The sequence below is a fragment of the Lepisma saccharinum genome, chromosome 17, assembly GCF_977018435.1.
Source record: "Lepisma saccharinum chromosome 17, izLepSacc3.1, whole genome shotgun sequence".
Lineage (NCBI taxonomy): Eukaryota > Metazoa > Arthropoda > Insecta > Zygentoma > Lepismatidae > Lepisma > Lepisma saccharinum.
In genome coordinates this window covers 13,135,617-13,160,640 of record NC_139245.1, presented here as the reverse complement: position 1 = coordinate 13,160,640, position 25,024 = coordinate 13,135,617, and the positions used below count along the sequence as shown (strand labels likewise).

General features: G+C 37.8%; 1 protein-coding gene across 2 annotated transcripts in view; it reads right to left on the bottom strand.

The window, feature by feature from the left end:
- Window positions 1-25,008, bottom strand: part of RanBPM (Ran-binding protein M) — a 105,978-nt gene extending 80,970 nt beyond the window's left edge. The window contains exon 1 of one of the 2 annotated variants that reach the window (XM_083138941.1): window positions 24,786-25,008. In XM_083138941.1, the coding sequence (XP_082995067.1) occupies window positions 24,786-24,978 (193 nt within the window). In that variant the 5' untranslated portion in view covers window positions 24,979-25,008. The remainder of the gene's footprint in view (window positions 1-24,785) is intronic. The other variant, XM_083138942.1, reaches the window with a different exon arrangement.
- Window positions 25,009-25,024: the final 16 nt, after the last annotated feature.

Genomic DNA, 25,024 nt, shown 5'->3' with positions numbered 1-25,024 from the left:
AGAGGTCCCGGATTCGATACCCGATGGAGGCACATAGTAGTTCGGATCGCAATTTAAACTGTAGGTCCAGTCCCTTTTAGCCTAGCTGTGCAAAAAGTGAACTTAAAAACTCAAACATACAAATCAATAACGACAAATCACCCTGTTAGTTCCGCTCAAGTGCAGAAATAAGAATAGAGAAAGCAGATGCAACACGGTGGAAAATTACTACACAAAGCCTTACGGTCTGTAGTATGCAACATTCAAGTCGAAATAAAAAAAAGTACAAAAGCTTTGCATCGTTTTCCTCCTTCAGCGTCACTAGTTTTAAGCCACTAAACACCGTGGCTGTGTCGAATTACGATCATCCCAAGATCTTTCGTCTTTGATGAAAAATTCGACCTTGCATTTTAATACCCAAAGTAACTTTAGAGGCCACTTTGAGAATGTTACATCAATTTACAAGCCTGCTAACCACCATATTGTAGACAACAAAAGGGATGACTAATTGACGATTAATGACTCACTTAATCAGCCCATGGCCTGTAGAAATCCGGGAATCTTGATTTTTCGAATCATCTCATTACGGAGCCGCCGAAGAAGACAATTTCGTACCAGGTGGTATTTATTTCAATATCGTCGGAATGGGCTGGCACTGCGACTATACAGGAAAATATGAATTTCTCCCATGTTGCAAGTGGAAGCAGTTTTTCAAGTTGATTATTAAGCAACACAGGATGTTTGAAAAGTAATAAGTATTTACAGAATCCCATGTATTCATTATGGAGAAACAATTTCAAGTTACGGCTAATCAAATGGAAGTTTCAACTTTTTCCAACACAAACGAAATCTTCAACCTGTCCTCTTTCTGGTCGTGTTTTCCTATCCAATCGGAAGTTTGACATTCCCAAGAGAAGTAAAATTATACTCCCATAAGCGTAATGCTACAACCACCCAGAGGACAGACTTCTCTTTCTCCAGCTCGCCGCAGGGAAAGGTTGGAGGGGAGGAACGGTTTAGGGTCTTTCCACAACCTCGATTGTCTGGACACTGAAACTGTTCCCGGTGCAAATGTATTTACTAGCTGTGATATGACCGAAGAAAATAACTGACTCGGCTATTCCTGAAGGAACTGACTTTTCTGTCCAATTTCACAATTCGCCATTGCCCAGGAACACAAAGGCTATGCTCACTCAATAAACTATCATACATTCAGATGAGTCAGATGAGTTCGTCTTGTACGATACAGAGAAGAAATATGTAAATTATTTTGAATGCCTCTGTGAGGAGGGGGGTCGCCCGTTAATCCGCTCCTACGGATACGACAATTCCACGTAGTTGGCTAGCTGGTAGATTAACTAATGTAAGTTATTTAGTTATCAAGTCAACTGCCGTATTATAGTACGATGGCAATAAGGGGGTAAATAAATAAATTCGATAAAGCAAACGTGCTTTTTATTAAAGGCAGTGGCGTAGCGAAGGGGTTCGAGGCGGTTATGCCTCGACATTTGACCAAGCATTCATAAAAAAAAAAAGTGAAATGCAGGTATGCCAAAATACAGCTACTAAAGGTGGGCACTCGACTTAAGTGACCGAAGGGTGAAAAAAGCTCAGTCGCGATGTTCAGTAAGGAGATTCAAACCTGAGAACTCTGGAAGTTTGCAATTTATCGGTAAATGTTTCGAGTTTCTATTAAAAAGGTCAAACGATCAATGAACGGGTGTGCAATTGCTCACAGCGAGAATGCTCGTTATGACGTCAATGCTTGATTGATACATCAGCCTGAGAGACACATTCGACATGACAGATAACGCGGAGAAGAGACGATATGGAAGCCTTCGCTAAACTCTTCGTTTTCAACTCAAAAACCAGTTACGAGCAGCCCGCATAGTCTCTGAATTCGAATAGACCATTGTGCCAACAGCACACAGAACGTGACGATAGAGATATTCCCGCCATCTTGCACGCGGTTCGTCGACTAAGCTTATACCACCATTCCGTGAAGTGATGCAAGAAGTGTGTGAAACATTTCACCATGACGTATTAGTACGTTTCATCACAAATGTAAACCAGACATCTTTGTCGTCCCTTGAACAATTGAAAAACAAAAATGAATTTGGAAATACTGACCAGTAGTTTATCCGAATTTTCCATCGGGGATTTGGGGGGGGGGTAAATTCGTATTTAGGGTGTGATACAAAATTACATACATTGAGCCTTTGTGAAAAAATTTAGAGGGGTGTTGGGGTGTGTGAATAAATCATTGCTGATACAAAAAAAACATATCGGTAAATGTCATCGTGAACCGTGACCAAGTGCGTTCAGTGGTCGATTCACAATCTCGCCATTGAAGGTTCAGGGATCGAGTCCCGGTCTGGACTTCATCAATTTCATGTATTCGTCACTTGTCATCATCGACACGATTAGCCAAAAGTAGGGGAAGAAGCATTTACGAATCAGAACTATTTACATTCTAACATATGCTGCAACTTAAAAGTTCTCGCTTCAGAAGCTTTCCGAGGCTTATATAAACGCAGATTTAAAGTTAAGTCCACTTTCATGCAAATAGGCTCCGAAGCACAGCATTGAGCTTCTGTCAGGAATCTAATCTAGACAGACATTACTAGGGAACGACTTTAAGATGCAGAACCTTTCCAAAAATATAGCTGTTTTAATACAGATCGTTTGAGAGATGTATTTTAGGACATGAAATCAAGTAAAATGAACACACTTTGTTGCACGTTTTCGTGAGATTAGCACATATATCATCTTTTTACCCCCTCTTTGATGCTTCAGCACCTTTTTCCTTCCTATTCTTTCATGTTTTGTTAAAAAAAATTGACAGAAAAATAAATTATTTTCACTCTTCTTGAGCAGCTACATAAAATCCTATAGTCTCATTTTGTAGATCAGAACGAGAGTTATAAAATGGTACAATATAATCATTGCAGCACCAATAGTTCCCAAGATAATGTAGCAAAACCCGCGAGAGAAAACACAAACTTCAACAAAACCTATTCGGCAGAAACACAGTTCTCTACGCGGTCCGCGCGCAACCACAGTTCTCTCTGCGGTCCGCGCGCATTAAATAAAGGTAATTTTATCAGCACCTTTTTAAAAACATGTTCAGAACCTTCGCCTCCCCCCTTTCCCGACCATAATTCTGCACCTTAAAATCCTTTCCCTTCTCATTAGACTAAAGCATCAGGCTAATAGAAAACACACTTCTTTCTCTCCAGATAAAGAGAAACAATATAGTCTACTAGTATGGCAATTAATCTCAGCAGGAGTGTACGGTACAATAGCTTGATACGAGTTTACATATGGTGGAAAACATGCACAATAGAAGAGATGACTCGCCCATTCCCACACTCGAAACACGTGACCTTCTCCACAGCAAGAAAGAAAAAAGGCCTGTCCATAGCTCGCGGAACAACGCAGCACTGTGTAAACGCCTGGCGCGGAGTTCATTCCACTGCGGGGTGACCTCGACGATGTTGAGATGCGTCAACAAGCAGAGTGAACATCACCAAAGGGTCCACACTTCACGAACAGAATTTCTTCATGTAGCACAAACTTTGGTTACAATTGTAACAATTTTCTGATGATTATGTCGTTACAATTTGACTCGACGATACGAATGAATTAGGGAAATGAAACATGTTTTATCCTGGGGTGTTAAAAGTCAACGAACTTGACAGAACTTCATGATGTACACCACAATGTTTCTCGAACCATTCCTGTGATTTATCAAATCTCAAGAGTAAAGAAGGTTCTCAGTGCAACTTCCTGGTAAGACATAGATGTAATTTCGTTATGTACAGGGTGTTGCAGCGAAACATTAACAAATTTTCACTGCGTGTAAAAGATATCAAGCTCTTCGATCACTCGTTTCGACGCATCAAGACTTTTCCTGGGTGTATACCTAGGTACAGTCACTGACAGTTCTGGATTGTACTGACACAATTGACTTTGAATGGGATTGTTACAATCCAGAAGTGACTGTACAATCACGGAGCAAAGGCGCATTTTTTATTTCTGTCGGGTACTAACTGTGTACAAAAATCAAGGTAACGACCACCCCCGGAAAATGAGTGAATGCTCTATTTTACTTCACGTTTCTACCACTTTTGGTTAATTGCAAAGATAAATAATGAAAATGTACCTTTTTGCATAATATTGTACTCGATTTACTATAAACGATGGTTATTTATTTCCTATGAATTTGGAAGGCAAGGGTTATTATTATATTTATTATTATTATTATTTGGATCATACTACTTTGAAGTACAGTACCAAACAAAATGTATGCATACTACTAGTCACGATAATATGTATAAAATATTAATCAGGAACTTTACTTTTCATCAACTGGATCTAATATTTTTTTATTAGTTGACAAATATTCAATTTTTATCTACTTGACATTAATTTCATTATTTTTATACAAATGTTGACGATCTTAAATACACGCAAGCTAGATAATTATAAATATATGATGTTACATCTATTTTCCGTATAAATTTAATAATAAAAATGTAACATTAATAAATTTACATATTTTAATTAATATTTAATTTAATTATTTTAATTTCAACATTATTATTATTATTGAGACACTTGGTACGGACCCCTCCCCCGAAAAATATTTCTAGATAGGTGACTGCCTGCAGGAAGTACTACGTGGAAGAGATTGAGATTGATATTTGGGTGCCTTTAGAACACAATCTTTGTACCCCCGCCTCTGGAGAGTGAACTCATCTGGGCAAAAGTTATGAATCTTATCTTCAATGTAAAAGAATCGAACAAAATAAACATGTGTAAGAATGGTGATACACGCACGATTTTAAGGGAAGGGATCAAACCATTCGTCTCACCAAAAACGATACTGTTTCCACAGCGCATATCGTTTTCAGGTTCTACCTTGAACAGAACCAAAGTGTCTGCGGCAACTGCGAATCTGGCCGCATGGTTGCATACATAAAGGGTAATGTTGCAGTTTCTTTTCAGAACGACAAAGGAGCTCAGAAGCTAGCGCACTGAACAAAACTAGACAGTGCAGATTACGTTGTACGTCACGAAATGAATTGCGTGTTCTTCACGTGTTTTCTTTCGCTGGCAATTTGCCAAGTACACAATATATTCAATAACCTTTTTTACTTGTTCAGCTTTTATCGGGGAAGATGATATGTTGATCTAATGGCGTTCACATGTTTCTCTACACTTAACTTTTGCGGCTTTTCTAGTGCATATCATAGCTAAGGAGAATACTCTGGCACGAAGATAAAATAGCAAGTCCCGCTTACCCAGGCCTCGTTAGCTTGCATCAAGCACAATTTCAAACGTCCCATTCACTACTGACGAGCAAATGAGAAAAATAATGCATCAAAACCATTGTATTTTTTAGCAAGTGGTAACCGCAACTCGCCCTTCGTATTTGGTATGGATGCTCTGAGTACTACAGCAATATTTGGCATTCTTTCCTGCAATTTTCCGGAATTAAAATTTGGATATTACAGTATATTAAAATAATTATCTCAGCCGACTCAGGGGCCGAGCGCGCTATTTGTTATTTAGCGTCGCTTTTCTGTACTGTTGGATAATCGCGAATGGCTCATTCTAATCAACGCGGTTAGCCAAAAAGTGCTGGAATGCGACGCTCAATAACAAATACAAGACCAAATGCACAGGGGTTTTTCCTGAACTGTCCATCTGGGGGGTTGTAAGCTCGTATTTAAAAAGGTTTACGGGTATATTTAGAGCGAAAATTGGGCATTTGTGGAAAATTTTAGGTGTGTATTGAGGAAATGTTGGACGGTAGATGGGCTGGTGTTGAGGGTGTGTGGATACAAGAGTTAATCCCAATTCGATTGTCTTAAAACTTGTAAAGTGTATGTGTTGTCACAGAAATACTAGCAAAATTGAATCTCTCGAGAGAACACAGGGGGAATGTCAGGAAAAAAGAGAAACAGGGTTGCCGATATGCTCAAGATTTCGTGGGCCTACAATGTAGCGAATAAAACCAGCTAACACACCTGCCACCTCCTTGCAATAACTAATAATAAAAAAAGATCCAATTTCGCAGGAAATCTTTGGCGGGAAGCCAACGGACGATTTGTCAGATAATAATTCGAACCAACACGTTCGGGTGCAACACAGGTCAAAGGCAGGCCAAGCAACGTTGTCGGCGCGGCGCAGTTCCTTTCATGCGCTATTCCTGGAAGCGACCTTGCTCGCTCTTACAGCTGGTCCGGCTCGATCACACGCAACCCCGTGCGTCTGCAGCATTATCGATGCCAAGTGCACTGTTTCTTGCTAAACTGATTCAAGCAAGCACAGGTTTTACTGCAGGGTCCAAAAAGGTATGCTCGTGGACAAGTGGTGGTAAATTTCTCGTAAGGGACAGACGGCTGAAAATTGCTAGTTAATTTCATTTCAATATTCGTACTTAAGTATTCTGCATTGAGAAACATTCCTGAAGGTGGCATTTCGCTTATTTTACGGAAATAAGCTCTATTTGCGACATATCGAGTAAGTTCTCTTAGTTTCTTTTTGCCTTCGGTAACACACAAAATGGCGGTCACAGTTTCACTACCGTACTCGGCATGCAGTGTTTCCACCCCACTGCACCCAAATATACCTATGTAGCCCCACGAACCATTTCCGGTAAGGTTAGGTTAGGTAGGATCACGTATAACTTACAATAGTTAAAAATTGGTTTCGAAAAAAATATGCGTAGCCCCACACACCATTCTCGCATAGCCCCACGAACCATTCACACATAGCCCCACGAACCATTTGCGGAAACGTACCTTCTTCAGTTACAAAAAGACATGTTTGGAAACACTGACCGGGATTACGTCATCACACACAGTCTACATCCACCTGCAAGTAAATGGATGCAAGAGCTTTCGTGCATCGGTCACACATTTATATCGAAAAATAGATGATTTACCGGCAAAACTCAATGAACGATGCGAGAAAACACTTCCCCAAACTTCCAGAAGTATAAAGTAACTGCATTCGGTAAGTAATTTCTCCTGTAAATTTGATGAAATCCGTCTGTCCCTTACGAGAAATTTACCAGTTTCGACACCTTGGAGTTGATATTAAGTCCACTTTATGCACAGAAAGCCTAATCGGGACTAGACCTACAGTTTAAAGTGGGTTCCGAACCACTGTGCCTCTATCGGGCGACGACGTTACCACTACGCCATCGGGGAGGCCTCACTTGAGTTGTGAAGCTGCGGATTCTAGGTTCGAACTCAGAGCTGCTTGCTTGTATTCACACTCCACTCAGTTTCTCATCCATTTACCTTGGTGGAGGTTCGTAGTAGTTCGGATCCCACTTTTAAACTGTAGGTCCAGTCTCGATTAGCCTATCCGTGAATAAAGTGGACTTTAAGAAACTTTGGCAAACTTATCCATTTTCATCACCACGAACAAATCGTAGGCTAAGTGAATCAGGGCTAGTTAGACCTGTAGTCACACACATCACAAAGAATTATATTCTAATTAGAAAAACACAACATTGTTTTTCATAATCGATAACATAAATAAAGTTAAGATAATTAGTGATCGAAAAAAAATAGTGCATAATACAGGAAACCAAGTCATGTGTCCATATTGTTCCACGAGTTTTCAAAATTCCAAAAATGGGGAGGTCACACAATATAAACATTATAACAAAGATTTTTCTTCAACAAAGAGTATAAAAGTAAGTAACACAATAACTATGCATTTCAGTGTATCACTTAACTTTATGAATTGCAAGATTGTAATTTTAATTTAATTGATTCCATCTCATAACCATTAGCGATTGGCCAAAAGTTGCAGAAACAGCAGTTTGATTGACAATGTCTCAGGCCTACCCATGGGCGTATACAAGAGGGGGGTTCAACGGGTCCAACCTCCCTTTCTTGGTTCAATAAAATTATCAGATTTCCTGTTCTATGCAAACTGTAAGTTCAATGTCTGGTGGAAACAAGCACAAAATGAACAATCTATTTGTAAGAAATACATTTTAATAATACTGCTGAAGTTTTATCGAAGGATTATTTTGTAATTATTTGTTTACAACTAGACACACTAGTTTACAACTTTAAGTTTCTCATGGTACTTTTTTTTCATCTGTTAGTAATGTGTGCTGGGTTCGTCTGCCCAAGTGTGAAATTTGATTGCAGCATACTTTGGAAAATTAGGACCGATAAAAGATAAGCATGAAGAATTTGTAGTAACTAGGATGACATTAAATTGGTTGATTTGCTTCATTTCACTTCGCTTTTCTGCCACTTTTGTCTAATAGTGAAGATGAGAATGAATGATATGATTAATTGATGAATGGACAATCACAAACACATATGGCAGTGGCGTATACTGAGTCCAAGCTCTGATAAGGTTGCCAACTCAAAAGAAATCAGGTTGCCAACTCCAGAATCAGCATCATCATCTCACTGATATGAATAATATTATTTTCAATATCTGATCGATTCTTCTCCTGTACTTTATTCTCTAGACTTCAGGCTTCGCAGATAGGCTAGTTGGCCTAGAATATACGCTTCTGACATATGGACAGGACATAACAAAAGACCCACAGAGGAGAATAAGTTGACATTTTGGGTATCTTCAGAAAAGGTCACTCCAAGGATGATATTAAAATATCCAGACTACGACTATAGAAGAGGAGAAGACACAGACCAAAAGAATCTCATGACTAGAATAGCAATAGACAAACATTACAATACGAGTGTAGTATAGTGATTTGATAGTGGAGAAGATTGAAAGAAGAGATTTCAAGGGAACATCAAGTTCAGCTGTTGTGGAAAAGCTTCATCAAGACAAATATTCAGTAAAGTGAAGCATGTGTGTTTATATGCATGTGGCCTCTCCGATAGCGTAATGGTAACGTCATTACTTTGCAAGCAAGGGGTTCCGTGTCTGATACCCAGTGGAAGCACATAGTGGTTCAGAAGTCACTTTAAACTGTAGTAGTCTCTCACTACATAAAGTGGACTTGATTGAGTAATTTGGTTTATTTTACTTCGCTTTTCTGCCACTTTGGGTTAATCACGAAGATGAGGATGAGTGCTGATATGATGAAGGGATTCGAACCTCGGACTTCTGGCATCGTAGGATACTGTAATAACCACTCAACCCATGTGGGTCGACATAAAATTGACAAACATTTAATAATATATATGCATGCATAAGAGTGGACATCAGTTTTTAGAGGAAACCCAGAGATGACATAAAATGTAAAAAGAAAAAGATTATAACCTAGAAAAGTATTTACATTATGGTGGTACAATACTTTATTACCTTTAAAGACATGTAAATCAAATGAAATGACAAACTCTGTCCTAGTTTGTTACGTAACAAGATACGTTGACAACTGAGAAATAATGCACCAATGATAAAAATCCTACCGAGAAAAATTGTTTCGTTGATGTCTTCTTTGCATTTCTTTGTTGTATATTTATACAAAGGCTTACACAAAAAATATTTTTGTGCATGTTTGAAAAAGTGTAAAAGAGAGAGAGAGAGAGAGAGAGAGAGTGAGTGTGTGTGGTGTGTGTGTGTGAGAGAGAGTGAGTGAGTGAGTGGTGTGTGTGTGAGTGTGTGTGTGTGTGAGAGAGAGAGAGAGTCTGAGTGTGATTGTGTGTGTGTGTGTGTGTGAAAAAAGAGATTTAAGGAGAGGGCAAAAGAGGTGAATGATTCCTTTTAGTTGAAGAAAATATTGTGTCTGATATTCAGCAGTAATACACTAACAATCAAACCATGAAACAGAAAATAAGATTTGTGTGGGGACTAATGTGTCTGACCAATTTACAATTCATGGGTTAAAACAAGGAGGTGCATTATCTCAATTGCTTTTTAATTCTGCCTTAGAATATGCTGTTAGGAAGGTAAGAAAAACTAATGAAGAACTAAAATTAAATGGGTGTGACTCAGTTGTTAGCATATGCGGATGATGTAGACTTACTAAAGGATAACATAAATACAATTTAAGAATAATGCTAAAGTATTATTCAAAGCAGGTAAAGAGATTTGAAAGTTAGCAAAGAGAAAACTAAATATATGCTTACAGGCCGAAACCAAGTGTTAGGTACTAATCAAAATCTAATTATTGATAACTCGTTTGAACCAGTTTCCAAATTCAAGTACTTACGAGTAATACTAACAAATGAAAATTATACTAAAGAGGAGATAAAAAGCAGGCTTAATGCAGAACATGTGTGTTACTTTTCTCTTCACAAACTTTTATCTTCTTGTATCTAAGAAACTAAAAGTTAAAATATACAAAAGAGGAATTTTGCCTGTATTATTATATGGATGCAAAACTTGGTCCCTTACATTGAAAGTGGAACATAAATTCAGAGTATTTGAAAATAAAATCCTTAAGAAAATATTTATACCTACTGTAAATGGGATGAGACAGGTAAGTGGAGAAGATTACATAATTTAGAACTACATAATTTGTATTCACGTCCAGATATTAAATCAAGACAACTTAGATGGGCAGGCCATGTGGCATGAATGGGAGAGGAACGAAGAGTTTACAGGATTCTGGTTGGGAGGCCTGATGATATTACCCGTAGGAGGGCCAAAACGAACAGGAGAAATAATGTTGAGATGGACCTAAAGGAAATCGATAGGGATGGAAAAAGAGTGGATAGATCTTGCTCAGGATAGGGACAGATGGAGAGCCTATGTTACGTAGTTGATTAAATAACAATCAATTGTGGCTATGTAATATTTCCAATATTTAATGTAAATTTCTTCACAAAGCAGGGAAAGTTGTTTATTCAATTTCAGTACAGGATAAAATTGTCATCTGAGGATTATTGATTATCCATGTATTGCGACAACTAAAAACACTAAATTCTAATTTTGTATTTATAATACGAGGCGCATCCAGAAAGTAAGTTTCCCTATTTTTTTCCCGTGAAAGTAAACATAATGAGCCGTGTAAATTGCGCATGCGCAGCAGAGCTAAGACGTATCAATCATATGCCAGGCAGACAGATCCCGCCCGGCGCCCGTAGCGAGACAGCAGTGGTCCGAAATGGAAGCTTGTATTTCTTCTCCCGCCGCATGCGAGGTTCTGTCGGTGATAAAGTTCCTAAATGCACAAAGCATTGCGCCAATTGACATTCATCGTCAGCTCTGTGAGGTCTATGGGCCAAACATTATGAGTAAGCAGATGGTGCGTCGCTGGTATCGGCAGTTTTTGGAAGGTCGTCAAATTGTCCATGATGAAGAGCGCAGTGGGCTGATGATCTGGTTGAGCTGGTGTGGCAGCGCATCGTAGAGAACCATCGCTTAACGATTACGGAGTTGAGTAGCCTTTTTCCGCAGATATCGCGATCCGTGTTGCATGAGATTATCACGCAGCGCCTGCTGTTCAAAAAATTGTGTGCCAGGTGGGTGCCGAAAAACCTAACACCCAAACACAAAATGAAACGTTCAGGAGCAGCACTGACATTCCTGCAACGGTACCATGATGACGGCGATGATTTCCTCGACAAGATCGTCAGGGGCGATGAGATGTGGATTTCGCACTTCACCCCGGAAACCAAGCAGCAGTCAATGCATTGGCGGCATAGTGGATCTCCGGTCAAGAAGAAATTCAAACAGACGCTGTCGGTACAGAAAGTGATGTGCACCGTGTTTTGGGACAGGAAGGGCATTTTGCTCATTGACTTCCTCCCCAGAGGTGAAACGGTGAACGCTGACCATTACTGTGAAACACTAAGGAAATTGCGACGTACCATTCAAAACAAGAGGCGTGGCATGCTTACTGCAGGTGTTGTGCTCCTCCAGGACAATGCTCGTCCTCATACGGCTCGGTGCACAGCAGCTGCTTTGACGGAATTTGGCTGGGAGTTGTTTGATCATCCACCTTACAGTCCTGATCTGGCTCCCAGCGATTTTCACGTTTTCTTGCACCTCAAGAAATTCCTGTCCTCCAGTGAGCGTTTTGGCAACAACGAAGAGCTGAAGACGTTTGTCACATGCTGGTTCCATTCACAGGCGGCAGAGTTCTATGACAGTGGGATCCAAAAGTTGATACCACGATACGACAAGTGTCTCAATTCTGGTGGTTGCTATGTTGAAAAATAGCTGAACCTTTGCTGTACCTGTTGCCAATAAATGGTTTCCTGAAACTGTGTTGTTTTTTTTTTTTAAAAAAAATAGGGAAACTTACTCTCTCGATGCGCCTCATAACAATGCTAGCAATATTTTCTTGTTGAAATAAAGATTTTTTTTATCCTACAATCTCTAATCGTTAATGTTAAACAGAACCATTTCATTTAACAACAATGAGAAATTATTAAAGCTTGCGAAAAGTTTTTAGCACCACAAGGATTTGAAACTACGGGTGAGAATCCAGTTCAACAACCACACCTACACGCTCACATTTCTCCTTTAGCCATGCTTAGAAGGAATAGATGAAATCAAAAACACACGGAAATACTTTTTTTTGCAGCAAGTTAAAGTAGTATGAATTGTTACAAGACATTAAAACAAATATATCCTATATTTATGTACGGGAAATCTAGTGGAACTACACCAGTGTGAAATGTGTTGTCCACATTGCGCATGGTCAGGCAAACCCTTTTCAATGGCTTTCTTCTTTTTTCCACTTTTACTCTGAACATGTAAAATCCCTGACTAGGCAGAATTAAAAAGGTTACTCAATGGCAGGCGGTCTAGTAACTGGTATGCTCTGCATTTTGAACTACTACATTTCGGAAATTGAAATAATCAGAATATAATATAAATTAATAAGGATTGGCTTGTGTGACTATTATTTAATGTGTTTTAACCAAATCAATCTCGCTTTTATACCATCTGCTAATCCAAAGATGAGAATGAATAGTGGTTAGATGAAATAGGGGAAAGAACAATGACAATGAAATGTCGATGTGACCTGGAGGATACAGAAGCTCACAATCTGTGGCAACAAGTTGTATGATTTGGTTAAATGGTTGTAGTGTTTTGTTTGGTTTAGAGTTTATATGTGACACTTCTACATGAGCTCAACAAATTGAAGAAAAGCAATTAGAGAAATGATTTTTAATTAAGTTTTCAACTCATGTGTTATAAGTCAAGTATTGTTTCACATTTAACTGTGAAGTGACTAAACCTTAAATTCAAGTAATATAAATTATATTTTATTTCAATTAACTAGTGAATGGAGATATTTTAGAGCTCATGTATATGCATTCTATAGTTTTGAACAAATAATATTTGGAATAAAGTGCAAATGCTACTAATTTTAATGACTGCAAAGTGAAAAATAAAACTGTGTGTGTTTTGTGCATTAGTGTTCCCAAATGCCAAGGTCCAGTTATAGAAGTTACATAATTTACATTATGTGAAAATACTTATGCATGACAATATCACATGTCCTGTGTAAAAATGGCAACAAAGGCAGAAAAGAAAGAAAGCACGCAATGTATTGAAAAGAGAAGACAAAGTCCAAGGGTCTTCTATGGGTACAATTCACTCCAGTTTACTTTCCAACTGTGCTAGATACACATGATGATCATTTAAAAAAAGGTGATTACTCAACAATATGTACACCACGAATCTTCAACCCATGGCCCGCAGGCCAGAGGTAGCCCACAGAGGCCTTTGCCATGGCCCGTGAAAACGCATTAAGTTAATGGTAGATGGCGGCATCTTACAGTTCTCAATACCACAGTACAGCTTCGTGGCCCGCAAGCGTCATTGAAATTGTTAATGCTTGACGAGTTGAAGACCCCTGATGTACACTGTTTGTTACTGGTAGCGACAATTAATCGTGGCTTTATTCCTGCCCCTACATGACATGCCATAATTCCACAGATTGACTTGTGGCAGCAGCACAGTTATGTCTGCAACCGTATTGAATAGTGCACTCTAAAAAAATATTATCAGGAAAAGAACACACTGTGTTCTTCATTAATTCAAGAAGCGTGTTGCTGTGTTCAAAGAAATGTTGTTAAGTGTCTCGGAGAACTTGTCCAAGCTTGTGGTGATGAGGCACTTCAACATCCAACAGCAGTTAAGTAGCTCACCATACTAATTTGCCAAGACCATGATAGTTCCAACAGCCATCCAGCAACATTAAAGTGATGCTTCTTGTTGCCTACGACTAGGAAGTCGTTTTCCTTTCTCACAAAGTACCAAAGGGATTAGCTGTGAAGTGGCAATTACGGTAATTTTCTGGCGAATCACACATTTCTCCAAATGTCTGTTGGAAATGACTAACGCTTCCGGCGAGACATCTGATTGTGCTGCACCACAACTCAAGGTGCCATTTCAAAAATCCAGTGGGGCAACTGCTTTAGAAGTATGATTGGATAGTGTTAAAGCAACCCCCCTCCCCCAATTTAGTCTGGACATGAGTTCTTGTGAGTATGACTTGTTTTTGGAAGCTTCAAAATCCTCTATGAGGATGTCGCTTTAGAATACTGATGACATAGTGTAAGCATTAGGATGGTTCCTCAGTAGACCAGGCGAACGAGAACAAGTTTCTGTGCAAGTAGTGACGCGAGTGAGTGACATTGAGAGAAACGGGATTGCATAATGGACGATGAAGTTACCCACTTTCCTTGCTGCACTTTGTCAGAGTTGCAAACTTTTGAAAATGATAATACCGTATGCACTTGGCAAACGGACCGTATTTTTGTCTCCAGATCCATAAGCTTGGTTTAAGAATTTCTTAGGGAAATATTAGGGATAAAGAGCAAGTGAAAATTTTGACAAGCCGTATGTTTAGCATACGGACTAAGGTCTGGACCGTACGTCCGTACATAGCATGAAATTTCCATACAGTTGGCAACACTGAGCTTTCACCACTCACTTTCGCTCCTCCTCCTCTGCCGCTATGCACGACCCTGCTCTACAGTTAGCTGGGACAGGGTATAGTCGGCTGGAGACTATTACGAAGAAATACAATAACTTTGCCCTCCACAATCAAATAACTAGACAGTTACGAGCATGTAATTACTCTCGAACCAGATTCTGCTAATACTGTTAAAACATGTCTCACAATGAAGCAAGGATACACGTTTGGTTTGGTTTGAGTTAGTGTTTTAAGTCCACTTTATGCACAGTAAGGCTAATCGGGACTGGACCTACAGTTTTAAGTGGGATCCGAACCACTTGTACCTCCACCGGGTATCGAACCCGGGACCCCTTGATTACAAGGCAATGACGCTACCACTGCACCATGGGGGAGGCCCTCAAGGATACACGTAAACAAGGTAATATCACAAGTAATACATAATTCAAGAAGGTTAAGAAACATGCAACAACGATCACCAAAGGTGGTAGAATGTCCTGAACTGTAGTCTTTCTAATATATTGAGAAGCAATAATCACAAAATTTCTCCATTCTCAGTTTCATATGCAACTAAACTTTGACACTGATCACCATTTGCCCAGTAAACATGAAGATCTCAAAGTTTCTAAATTTGAAAGGTCTTTCAAATATTAGATGAAAATGACAAACTTTTGATTGCCCTATTCATCTGGCTATTAAAAAGAAGGACCCCCCCCCCCCACCATTACAACTGAAATTGGTTAGGAAGAACATTATCATTAGAAAATGAATTCATGGTAGCTTTGCTATGTATTTGCAAATCTGTGAAGTAGCTCTGCAGCTTGTCGAATTTTGCTCTGTGCCATCCCTAACATATAAGGTTAGAATTAAATCTGGTGCACATGCTATGTGCTTCTACATTTTTAAAGAAGTTGTCCACTAACGTGCATGGGTTTAGGCACTGTTTGTAACTAGTGTTGGGCAATATATTACCTATATGATATATCTCTATATTGAAAAAATATTGTCCAGGTAATATCGACTAGATGATATATCATCATGTTACTTTGACAATATATATCGTGACCACGATACATGAAGTGCACCTGACGTACATGGCCAGCATGATGAATTTCAGGTTTTCCGCACAGGCCACTAATCAACAAACCTTGATAACTTTATGCAAAATAATATTGTGACAATGGAAAGACCATTTTTACACAAATTATTTTGGTTTTAATGGAAAATGATCACAAGACTAGTTTGATTTTGCAACATAGATAGTAAACAATGTGTTTACATACTAGTTAATTATTGCATCAAACTTCACTCCGCTAACGCATGTAGCCCCGTCTAGTTGGCTGCACTTTTTTACTAGCTTTGACTCTCTCTGCACCGAAGCGTCTAGTTGGTTGCACGGTGCAACACCGAGTCGTCTAGTTTGTTGATTTTTGGAGTCAAGTAGTGTATTTGGTGTTTGCATTACTTTCCGGACTGGTGTATGGTCACGTGGTGCGTGCTAACTAATCAAATGACCGTTTAAAGCAGCAGACACACATTTGTTGAATATTCTGCACTTGAACACCGCTTTTCGTCTAGTTGGTTGCACGTAATTTCCTTGCACTACTCTGACACTCGATACACCTGCACTGCACCGAGTGTCAAAAAGTGCAGCCAACTAGATGGGGCTTGTATGAAGCACATATCTTACAAGGCATCTTTATTCCATCCAAATTTGATGAACTGAAAACTTTGTTGTTATTACATAAAATACTCTTCTGTTTGTGATGGGAAAATTCAGCAAGGAAAAATGATACTTATCATGGTCACGATATGTATCACCAAAATATCATGACAATATATATTGCCGACACAATACACATATTGGAGATGATATGTATCACTGATATCACGATAGGGAAAAATATCATATTGTATCACGTAACAATATTTTCTTGATGATATATCGTGATACCTAATTTCCGATATTGTCCATCCTTATTTGTAAACCATGAAAGACAGAAAACTCAATGAAAAAATGTGACGTCTGAAAGATCAAAATCCTTTTTCAACAACTGGTGACCATTTTTGCCTTTTATCCCTGTTATCAGTATAAATGAATCTAAACATTATAATAAATATAGTTTTCTGAACATATTATTTATACGAAGTATCACTGTCATGACAAGAAATACGACAACCATCAAATAACTGACCACATGTTAATCATGTGATTGTCATATTCTAATAACATGATCAGTCTTCATGATTATCACATATTTATTTGGCCCAAGTCTCAATATCATCATTACACGTACATGCACACAACTACAATTAGTGATTAGATTATTTCTTTTCATTCCATATACTTCCATACGGTAGTAGGTTAGGTGCAGTTCAGACACCACTGGTTTCTTTCATGCACAACGTTTATGTGACCCTGTGTAAATTTGTACATCCAGACTTCAAATTACTTCCACATTTGCATTCAGTATTCTAAATGATATCATCATCCTCCTGTACAACTAGTAACAAAAATATAGTGAAGTTTGGAACTTCAAAAGATTATAATATTGCAAGCTGATCTAATGGTTCAAAAGCTTACACATATGGATGGAGCCATTGAACCGCCTTGAGAATTATGTTGATTTTTTTTATTAATCGACAGATTTTGATTTCTTACATTAATATATAATATAAAATTGGTTCCAGCAAGCGGAAAACACAAATAACGGAGATATTTGATTTCAAAGTACAGGTCGTGTAAGTAAAACCCTACCATATCGCAATACTTCGCCGCTTTTTATTAGTAAAAACAGTCAGTATGATTTTACAATACCAGGCACTTCCCCAATTTTTTTCATGTTTCGCATACTCAATAATTTTGGCCTCATAATGACGTATCTGCAGTTAAAATTTGGTGGTCACGTGTAGAACTTGCAAAATAACGTGTATAAAGTTGTGATTTTACAATACCCTGATAATGTATCTGCAGTTAAGATTTGGTGCTCTCATGTAGAAATTGTAAATTAAGGTGTAGAAGTTGTAAAAATACAAACCATTCCAGAATAGCCCCACGAACCATGCAAGGTTATGTTAGGCTAACATAGTTAAAATTTGGGGTTGTAGTAATATCAGGATTATATATTTACACCCCTCGAACGATGCACGGGTAGCCCCACAAACCATTCACGATGCCGGTTAGGTTAGGCTGACATAGTTAAAATTTGGGGTCGTAATAACATCAGGAATATACCGGGTGAATCACCTAAAACTTGCACTCCAAATATTTCATAAACCACAATAAATATTGAAAAACTGCTTTTTCAGATACATAGGTATGAGAGGGGCTCATGAAATTAATAGACAATATACGTTCAACTACGTAAGGAAATATGGCTTTCAACACAAACTTAGTTTTTTTAATGGAAACCCCCTTTTTTTCAGCTCATTTGAAAGTATGGAAAAATCATTAAGAATGGCGTTTGTTACATTGTAATACGTCAAGTGGTTCTCAAGTTATTGTAACGTGAAGTTGACGCTTCAAACAAACATTCTCACAAATTGATTTGTATGTCGTAACATACATATCCTCCTTTTGACGTAATTCGGGTATCGTAACAAACATGTTACTCTTCTGCATACTACACGCCATGCCTAGGAAAGTTGTTACATTCCATCAACTGCGGGTAATGTGTAGTTTATACATGAGTAAACTTTGACAAATTAGCTAAGAGGTTCTGATAAATTTTTATGAGCTAACAAATAATTGTTAATTAAAAAGTATAAATTTTAAACATTCCACCATGAGTTACATTCATAAAGGTTAGTACATTAACATCTTTCTAATTTTGTATTGCGTTCATTCATTTAAGTCATCATTTTTAGTACATCGGAACAATCAACTCTTTGCGTTTGGTCATGAGAAATCTTCTAGTTTTCAACTTTTTTACTTTGCACCTTATACATTTTTCTAACCAGACGTTTGTACGTATGTCAGATCTGTTGCTGAGAAAATAGTATTTTCAAACTCTGAAAAGGCCGAGATGATACTTATCTATGGCGAGTGTAGGAAAAATGCAACAGAAGCGTGCAGGCTGTATGCACGACGGCACTTGCGCTCAGCTCTGCCGACAGGCATAGTGGGGATGCACCTTCTGCGCTCAACTTTATGTTACAATTACTTGAGAACCACTTGACATATTACAATGTAACAAATGCCATTCTTAATGATTTTTTCCGTACTTTCAAATGAGCTGAAAATAAAATGGGGTTTCCATTAAAAAAAACTAAGTTTGTTTGTGTTCCTTACGTAGTTGAACGTATTGTGTCCATTAATTTCATGAGCCCCTCTCATACCTATATATCTGCAAAAGCAGTTTTTCAATATTCATTGTTGTTTATGAAATATTTGGGGTGCAAGTTTTAGGTGATTCACCAGGTATATTTAGTTTTTTAGGTATTTGGAACACAATCTTGGGATCACGAGCTCACTTATTTTGAAAGTTCTACATGTGAATGCCAAATTTTAACTGCAGCTACATGATTATGAGGCCTAAATTATTGAGTATGCGAAATATGAAAGAAATTGGGGAAGTGCCTGGTAGTGAAAAATCGCTCCAAACAGTCTGTATGTACACGCAAACATGTTGAAAATTGCTTTCAGTCTCAAACCTAATAATCCTAAAGACGCAAAATTGCTCTGTTGTTGTGGAATGTCATGTTGGGTTCTATATTCACTTGCATGAAGCTTTCGGGCTGTTCTGCTTCGCAGTAAGGTAACAGATGTACTTTACTTCACAATAACACATTTCCACGAGCTAAAAACGACAGAAAACGTTCATAAACAACATAATATTCATAAACCATGAAAAATATTTCACTTTCTTGAGGGAGCTACAAAGGGTCAAGGGCACCACTACAATGTACAGAAGTGAAAGAAAACAGAATCTGATATTTCTCAATGTCATTCTTTCTGCATGAAATGTTAACAGATGTGAATAATATTGTAACTAACACATGAAATTCTTCAATTCTGAATGCGTTCATATTTTAAGGCATAAATTTTCTTTTAAAATGTTGAATAAAAAAAGACCCTAATGATAGTACAAAATGACCAATATTTTTTTTTTACATTTCCCTATTGTTAGCTACTTAACAGGTAGTGACTTAATTATAGAGAGTCACTTAATGAATGGTACCACTGTAAACACATTCAGGAATAGGGATAATGTATACTGATTATTGCAAAACTGGAAATATATGCAATTTAAAATCAATTTACAAAAAATCTTTTGATCATGTATTCGTATTAAAACCACGAAGTGCAGGTTATTGTCTATTGTTTACTAGTAAAGACTTGTGCATAGAGAAGCTCCTCTACTTCCATTGAAACATGTCATACTGGAAGCATGCAATTTCTCCTGGATATAATTCAGTCAGGAAGAGAAAAATTTTCACCTCGCAACTGAAAAATAGGGGTCTACTTGTTGTTTGGACAAGGTGAAATATTCAACACTAAATGAAATCTAAAAATATAACAAAAAGTGCCATTGCCTCACAGAAAACTATTAAAAATGCTTAAAATGGCCGACAAATTGCCAAAAAAATTATCTATCCCACGAAAATGATGAAAAATGCAGCAAAACAATAACAACAACACTGAAACTAATTGCCTGTATTTAACCAATTATTTCATGATGAACATTTTTACATATTCGAGGAATCCTTCAACCTTTTTACAAAAAAGGCAAAAAATTATCAAATGTCTTGCCCCGGTTACAAGACTTTTACATACTGTGATGGAGGAACAGGAAGCATTGATAAGATCACAAATTATAGGATAATTCATTGTAGGAGTTAATTCTGGTGTGTTCTAGCAATATATCTATATTAATTAAATGTAAAAAAAAGGTAAAGTGCTCCCCCGTGCTTAGCACCACACCATGAAAGCATATAGGAGGTAACGCCCCACACTTTCTTGATCCGGTCGTGAGTGGGGGTGATGTGATCAGCACCATGCCCCTGACCGCCTTTACCCACCCAGGGTTTCCCCCAGGTACCTATGTCATTCGACGCTGGGTGGGTACCGGGGCCGCTTCCAACGTTAGAAAAGTTCCCGGATTTGAACCGGCCGGGTATAGAACCCGGGACCTATAGCATGGTAGTCAGACGCGTTACCGACTGAGCCACCGTGGCCACATATATTAATTAAATGTATAATCTTTATATTATCTTCATTGTATTAACATGATCATTAGGTTTTTTCTCTTTTGTTTTTAATTCATTGTATCTGTGACAAGGGTTGGTTGTAAAAATGGCCGAACAGGCTAAAACATGCCTGCTTAAATAGACCCTACCTCTATTCTATTGTACATGGTGGTTATAATGGGCACATTGATGGATTAGGAATACATGCTGAGCCATTAACTGCATCACAATGTATTGTCACAAGCATATAAGAACGTTAAATGTCAGCACTGCCCATAACAAACATTTTGCATCCTACGCAACCTTAATGAAAACAATTCTGTCATGAATTTTTGCAAACTGTGTTGAGAATAAGAGCTAAAGGTCTGAAATTTGTGTGCTTCTTATTCGGTCACAGAAAGTATTTGGAGAAACTATGATGTGAAAAGTTAAGTTGTAACTCAGCATGTTCAAAAGTAGCTGCTGTGTAATTATCTTCCATGGAAAATGTATCCACTTGGAGAGTTAGGAAAGTGTGGAAATATTACAGCTACCAAACCTAACAATGCTCAACTATCGACATCATACTAAATAATATCACCGTAAGTAAGCAGGAGATATATTGTGATTAGAAGTAATATGTCACACACAAAATAGGTAACAGTTCGTTATATGGGAGAGACATTTCTTCATTTTTACACAAGAAACTACTTACGGAAATTAGTTTCTCTAAGGTTTCTAACGTTCGTCGAGGTATTTTCTTTCATTGTGGAATCTATTTGACTGGGAAATCATGTATTTTGCAAGAGAAATATTGCACAGACGCACAATTGACATTGCTTACCTTACCGGATGCTCCATACGTTTGATGACGTAATCCCATGTCAGTGTTTCCAACCCCTTTTTAAAAACTATGTTTGCCTAACCTAACCAAACCTAACCTTATCGGAAATGGTTCGTGGGGCTACCCATCAGCTACCCGTGCATAATGTGCAATTTGCTCACGTGACGAACACGATAGTAGGTATTTTTCGGTGAATAAGGTTGGAAACACTGCATACGTGCACCTGCCATATTGTGTGTTAGGGAAGCGAAAAAAGGAATAACAAAAACTACTCTCTATGCGAAAAATTGTGTTTGTTTTTGTGTAAAAAGCACAATGGCACCTTAAACTATGTTCCGCAATACACAATTCATAAGTACGAACCATGAGAAACACAAAATATCCGATTTTAATGTGTCTCCGATATAACAAACTGTTACCCATAAAATAAAAATGGAAATATACACAGATGCATTTTGCAGCATACAAGAAATGTTTTGTAGGAGGAGCAGCAGTCAATATCCAGGAGAACAAAAACTGTTAAGTCACTTGCTGAGAAGCATGAAAGTATACGGGATAAAACAAGCTGTAAGTAATCAGTGAGAATGTTCAGTACTTAAAGGCATTTATAGGTATGACTTGAGATGACCGGACCCCTCTCCTTTTTTCTTCATATTTGGCATACTCACTAATTGAGGCCTCCTAATCACGAATCTGAAGTTAAAATTTGTCGGAAACTTGTAGAAATTGCAAAATAAGCGAATCAATTTTCGTGACCGGACCACTCTCCGATTTTTATAGTACTGCTCATACTTACTGAACCATTGGCGGTGGTTAGGTTAGTTTCGGTTAGGTTAGGCAAACATAGTTACAAGTTGGTGTCGTGGTAGTATCAGGATCTAGAAATTGCAAATAATTGTGAACCATTGATGCTATACCCACGGACCATTGCCACGTGGTTAGGTTAGTTCGGTTAGGCAAACATAGTTAAAATTTGGTGTCGTGGTAGTATCAGGAATATATATATTTCGTTGTGAAACAAAAAATTTCGCAAAAATCGACAGTTTCCATTCCGAAAACTAACGCCTTATTTTCGCTTATTTTGCAATTTCTAAACGTTTCTGACAAATTTTAACTTCAGATTCATGATTAGGAGGCCTCAATTAGTGAGTATGCCAAATATGAAGAAAATCGGAGAGGGGTCCGGTCATCTCAAGTCGTTCCGCGTTTATATAATTTGATCCAAGCACAGCACAGGAAAAATGGATACTTCCAATAAGCCATAAAAACCCATTATGTATATGTATTACATCCTCTCCCTCTTAATTAAAAAGCAAGGATGCATATTTATTGCATGTCTACCAAATTCGTATATTGCAAAAATGGGAACAGGAAAGGTATCATATAACACAGGCATGTCCAACGCATCGATTGCGGGGTGTTTTTTGGTTGATCGCAGTTATCTATTTAAATTATACGAATATAGCTACCTTATTTTAATTCAACTTCTATAATGTATAATGGCTGAGTAGGTACACATTTTTGCAAAGATTAACGATTAATAGTAGCTCACTGCTTGTTGTGGCAATAAAAAGTAGATCACTACTTAATTGAAGTTGGTCATGCCTGATATAACAAATAGAACTTGTGCTAAACACTGGTTCTTCATCCAAGAGTTAGTTGTTTTTTATTATTGGCCAGTTGAGTAATATAATAATTTCTCATTTTGGTACATGAATAAACGATTTGATGGTATGCCTCTGGCCTACATGAATTGTTTGGTACACAATTTATGCACTTGACTTTTAATTATTTAGCTGTTGTAACTGTGACACATATTACTCAAGATATTATAACTTGAGCTTGAAAATTGTGCATAAGTTCTGAAATGTGACCATATCTAACCTATATTTCTTTTTTTTAAAAAAAAGTGCACATAATCACTTCTTTCATACCTTTTTGTTATTGAGCAACACTGCTAGCACATAGCCATTGGAGTTTAAGTTTCTGACAATGGTTTCAACATTATGAAAAGGCATGGAAAAAAGAAAAGAAAATCAATCAAATATGGTCTACTTCATTTCTTTCATCCAAGTATGTGAACGATTGTTAATTTGAATGGATTATAGTATTTCAAAAGTGGGATTCAAGACATGGTACTATTAATTTCTGTATCAATGTATTGCCACATTGGTTTACTTTCATCCTGTTGATTCTCAACAGTAGTGCACCACAGAAAATATAGTACATATTATAGTCATATAATTCGATATTGTAACTTATTTATAAAAACTATCTTTTAGTACAAATTGCATACAAGAAAGATTTTAGGAGGCTCGTTTTGCATGATATTAATGTCAAGTGATTAATTTGAAATAATCTCTACAAGATCTTTCAGGTATATTTATCTATCGGGCAGCAAACAAAGCAGTAAAGTATTTTCACACTGTCCTTCAATTTTTACAGCCTTGAAAGACAAAACAATCTGACCTTCAAACTAGATCTGCGTCTGACATTAACTTGTGCTGGCCACAATGACTCCCCTACTTCATATGGAATGGCCTTCCATGGATTAAAGGCTAAACACCGTTTTGGCTTGCTAGTCAGTATTTTGTTCAACAGTATATCCAAATTCATAAAAATATATTTTTTACACCACACCGTTCACAATACAACGCAAACCATTTGTTCATAGCAAGTTTCGTATTTGCGTCACATATTCGTCGATCAGCTGATTTCTTTGTTTGGGGACATGGCAGACAAGAGAAGCCTCGGTCGATGACACAACCACCAGTTCAGTTTTATGCTTTGCAATTGTTATATCCATAATTATTAATTACGAGCATGTGTTAATATTAAAGCTTAGGAAATATCCTCAATTGGGTTTCGTAAGCATAACAAAATACAGTTGTAAACAAATAGGGTCCAAATTTCTTAACAACAAATGAAACACTTCGAGTAAAATCTTTCAACACTTACCCTTGTAATGAACCCTCAGATTATTCTGCGACAGTCCTATGTAATTATATTTATCCTTAGGGCTCCAAGATCTTGGTAATGGAGTTTCATCCTCATTAACCATGGGATATAAGGCCTTTAAGCGATCCACTTGCACATTCTGCGTTCCAGCTTGAGGATCCATCACACTCCTTCCTATGCTCGTAGCAGCCATTTTTGATTTACGAAACCCCGGATGGAAACGTCATTAGCTACTTTGC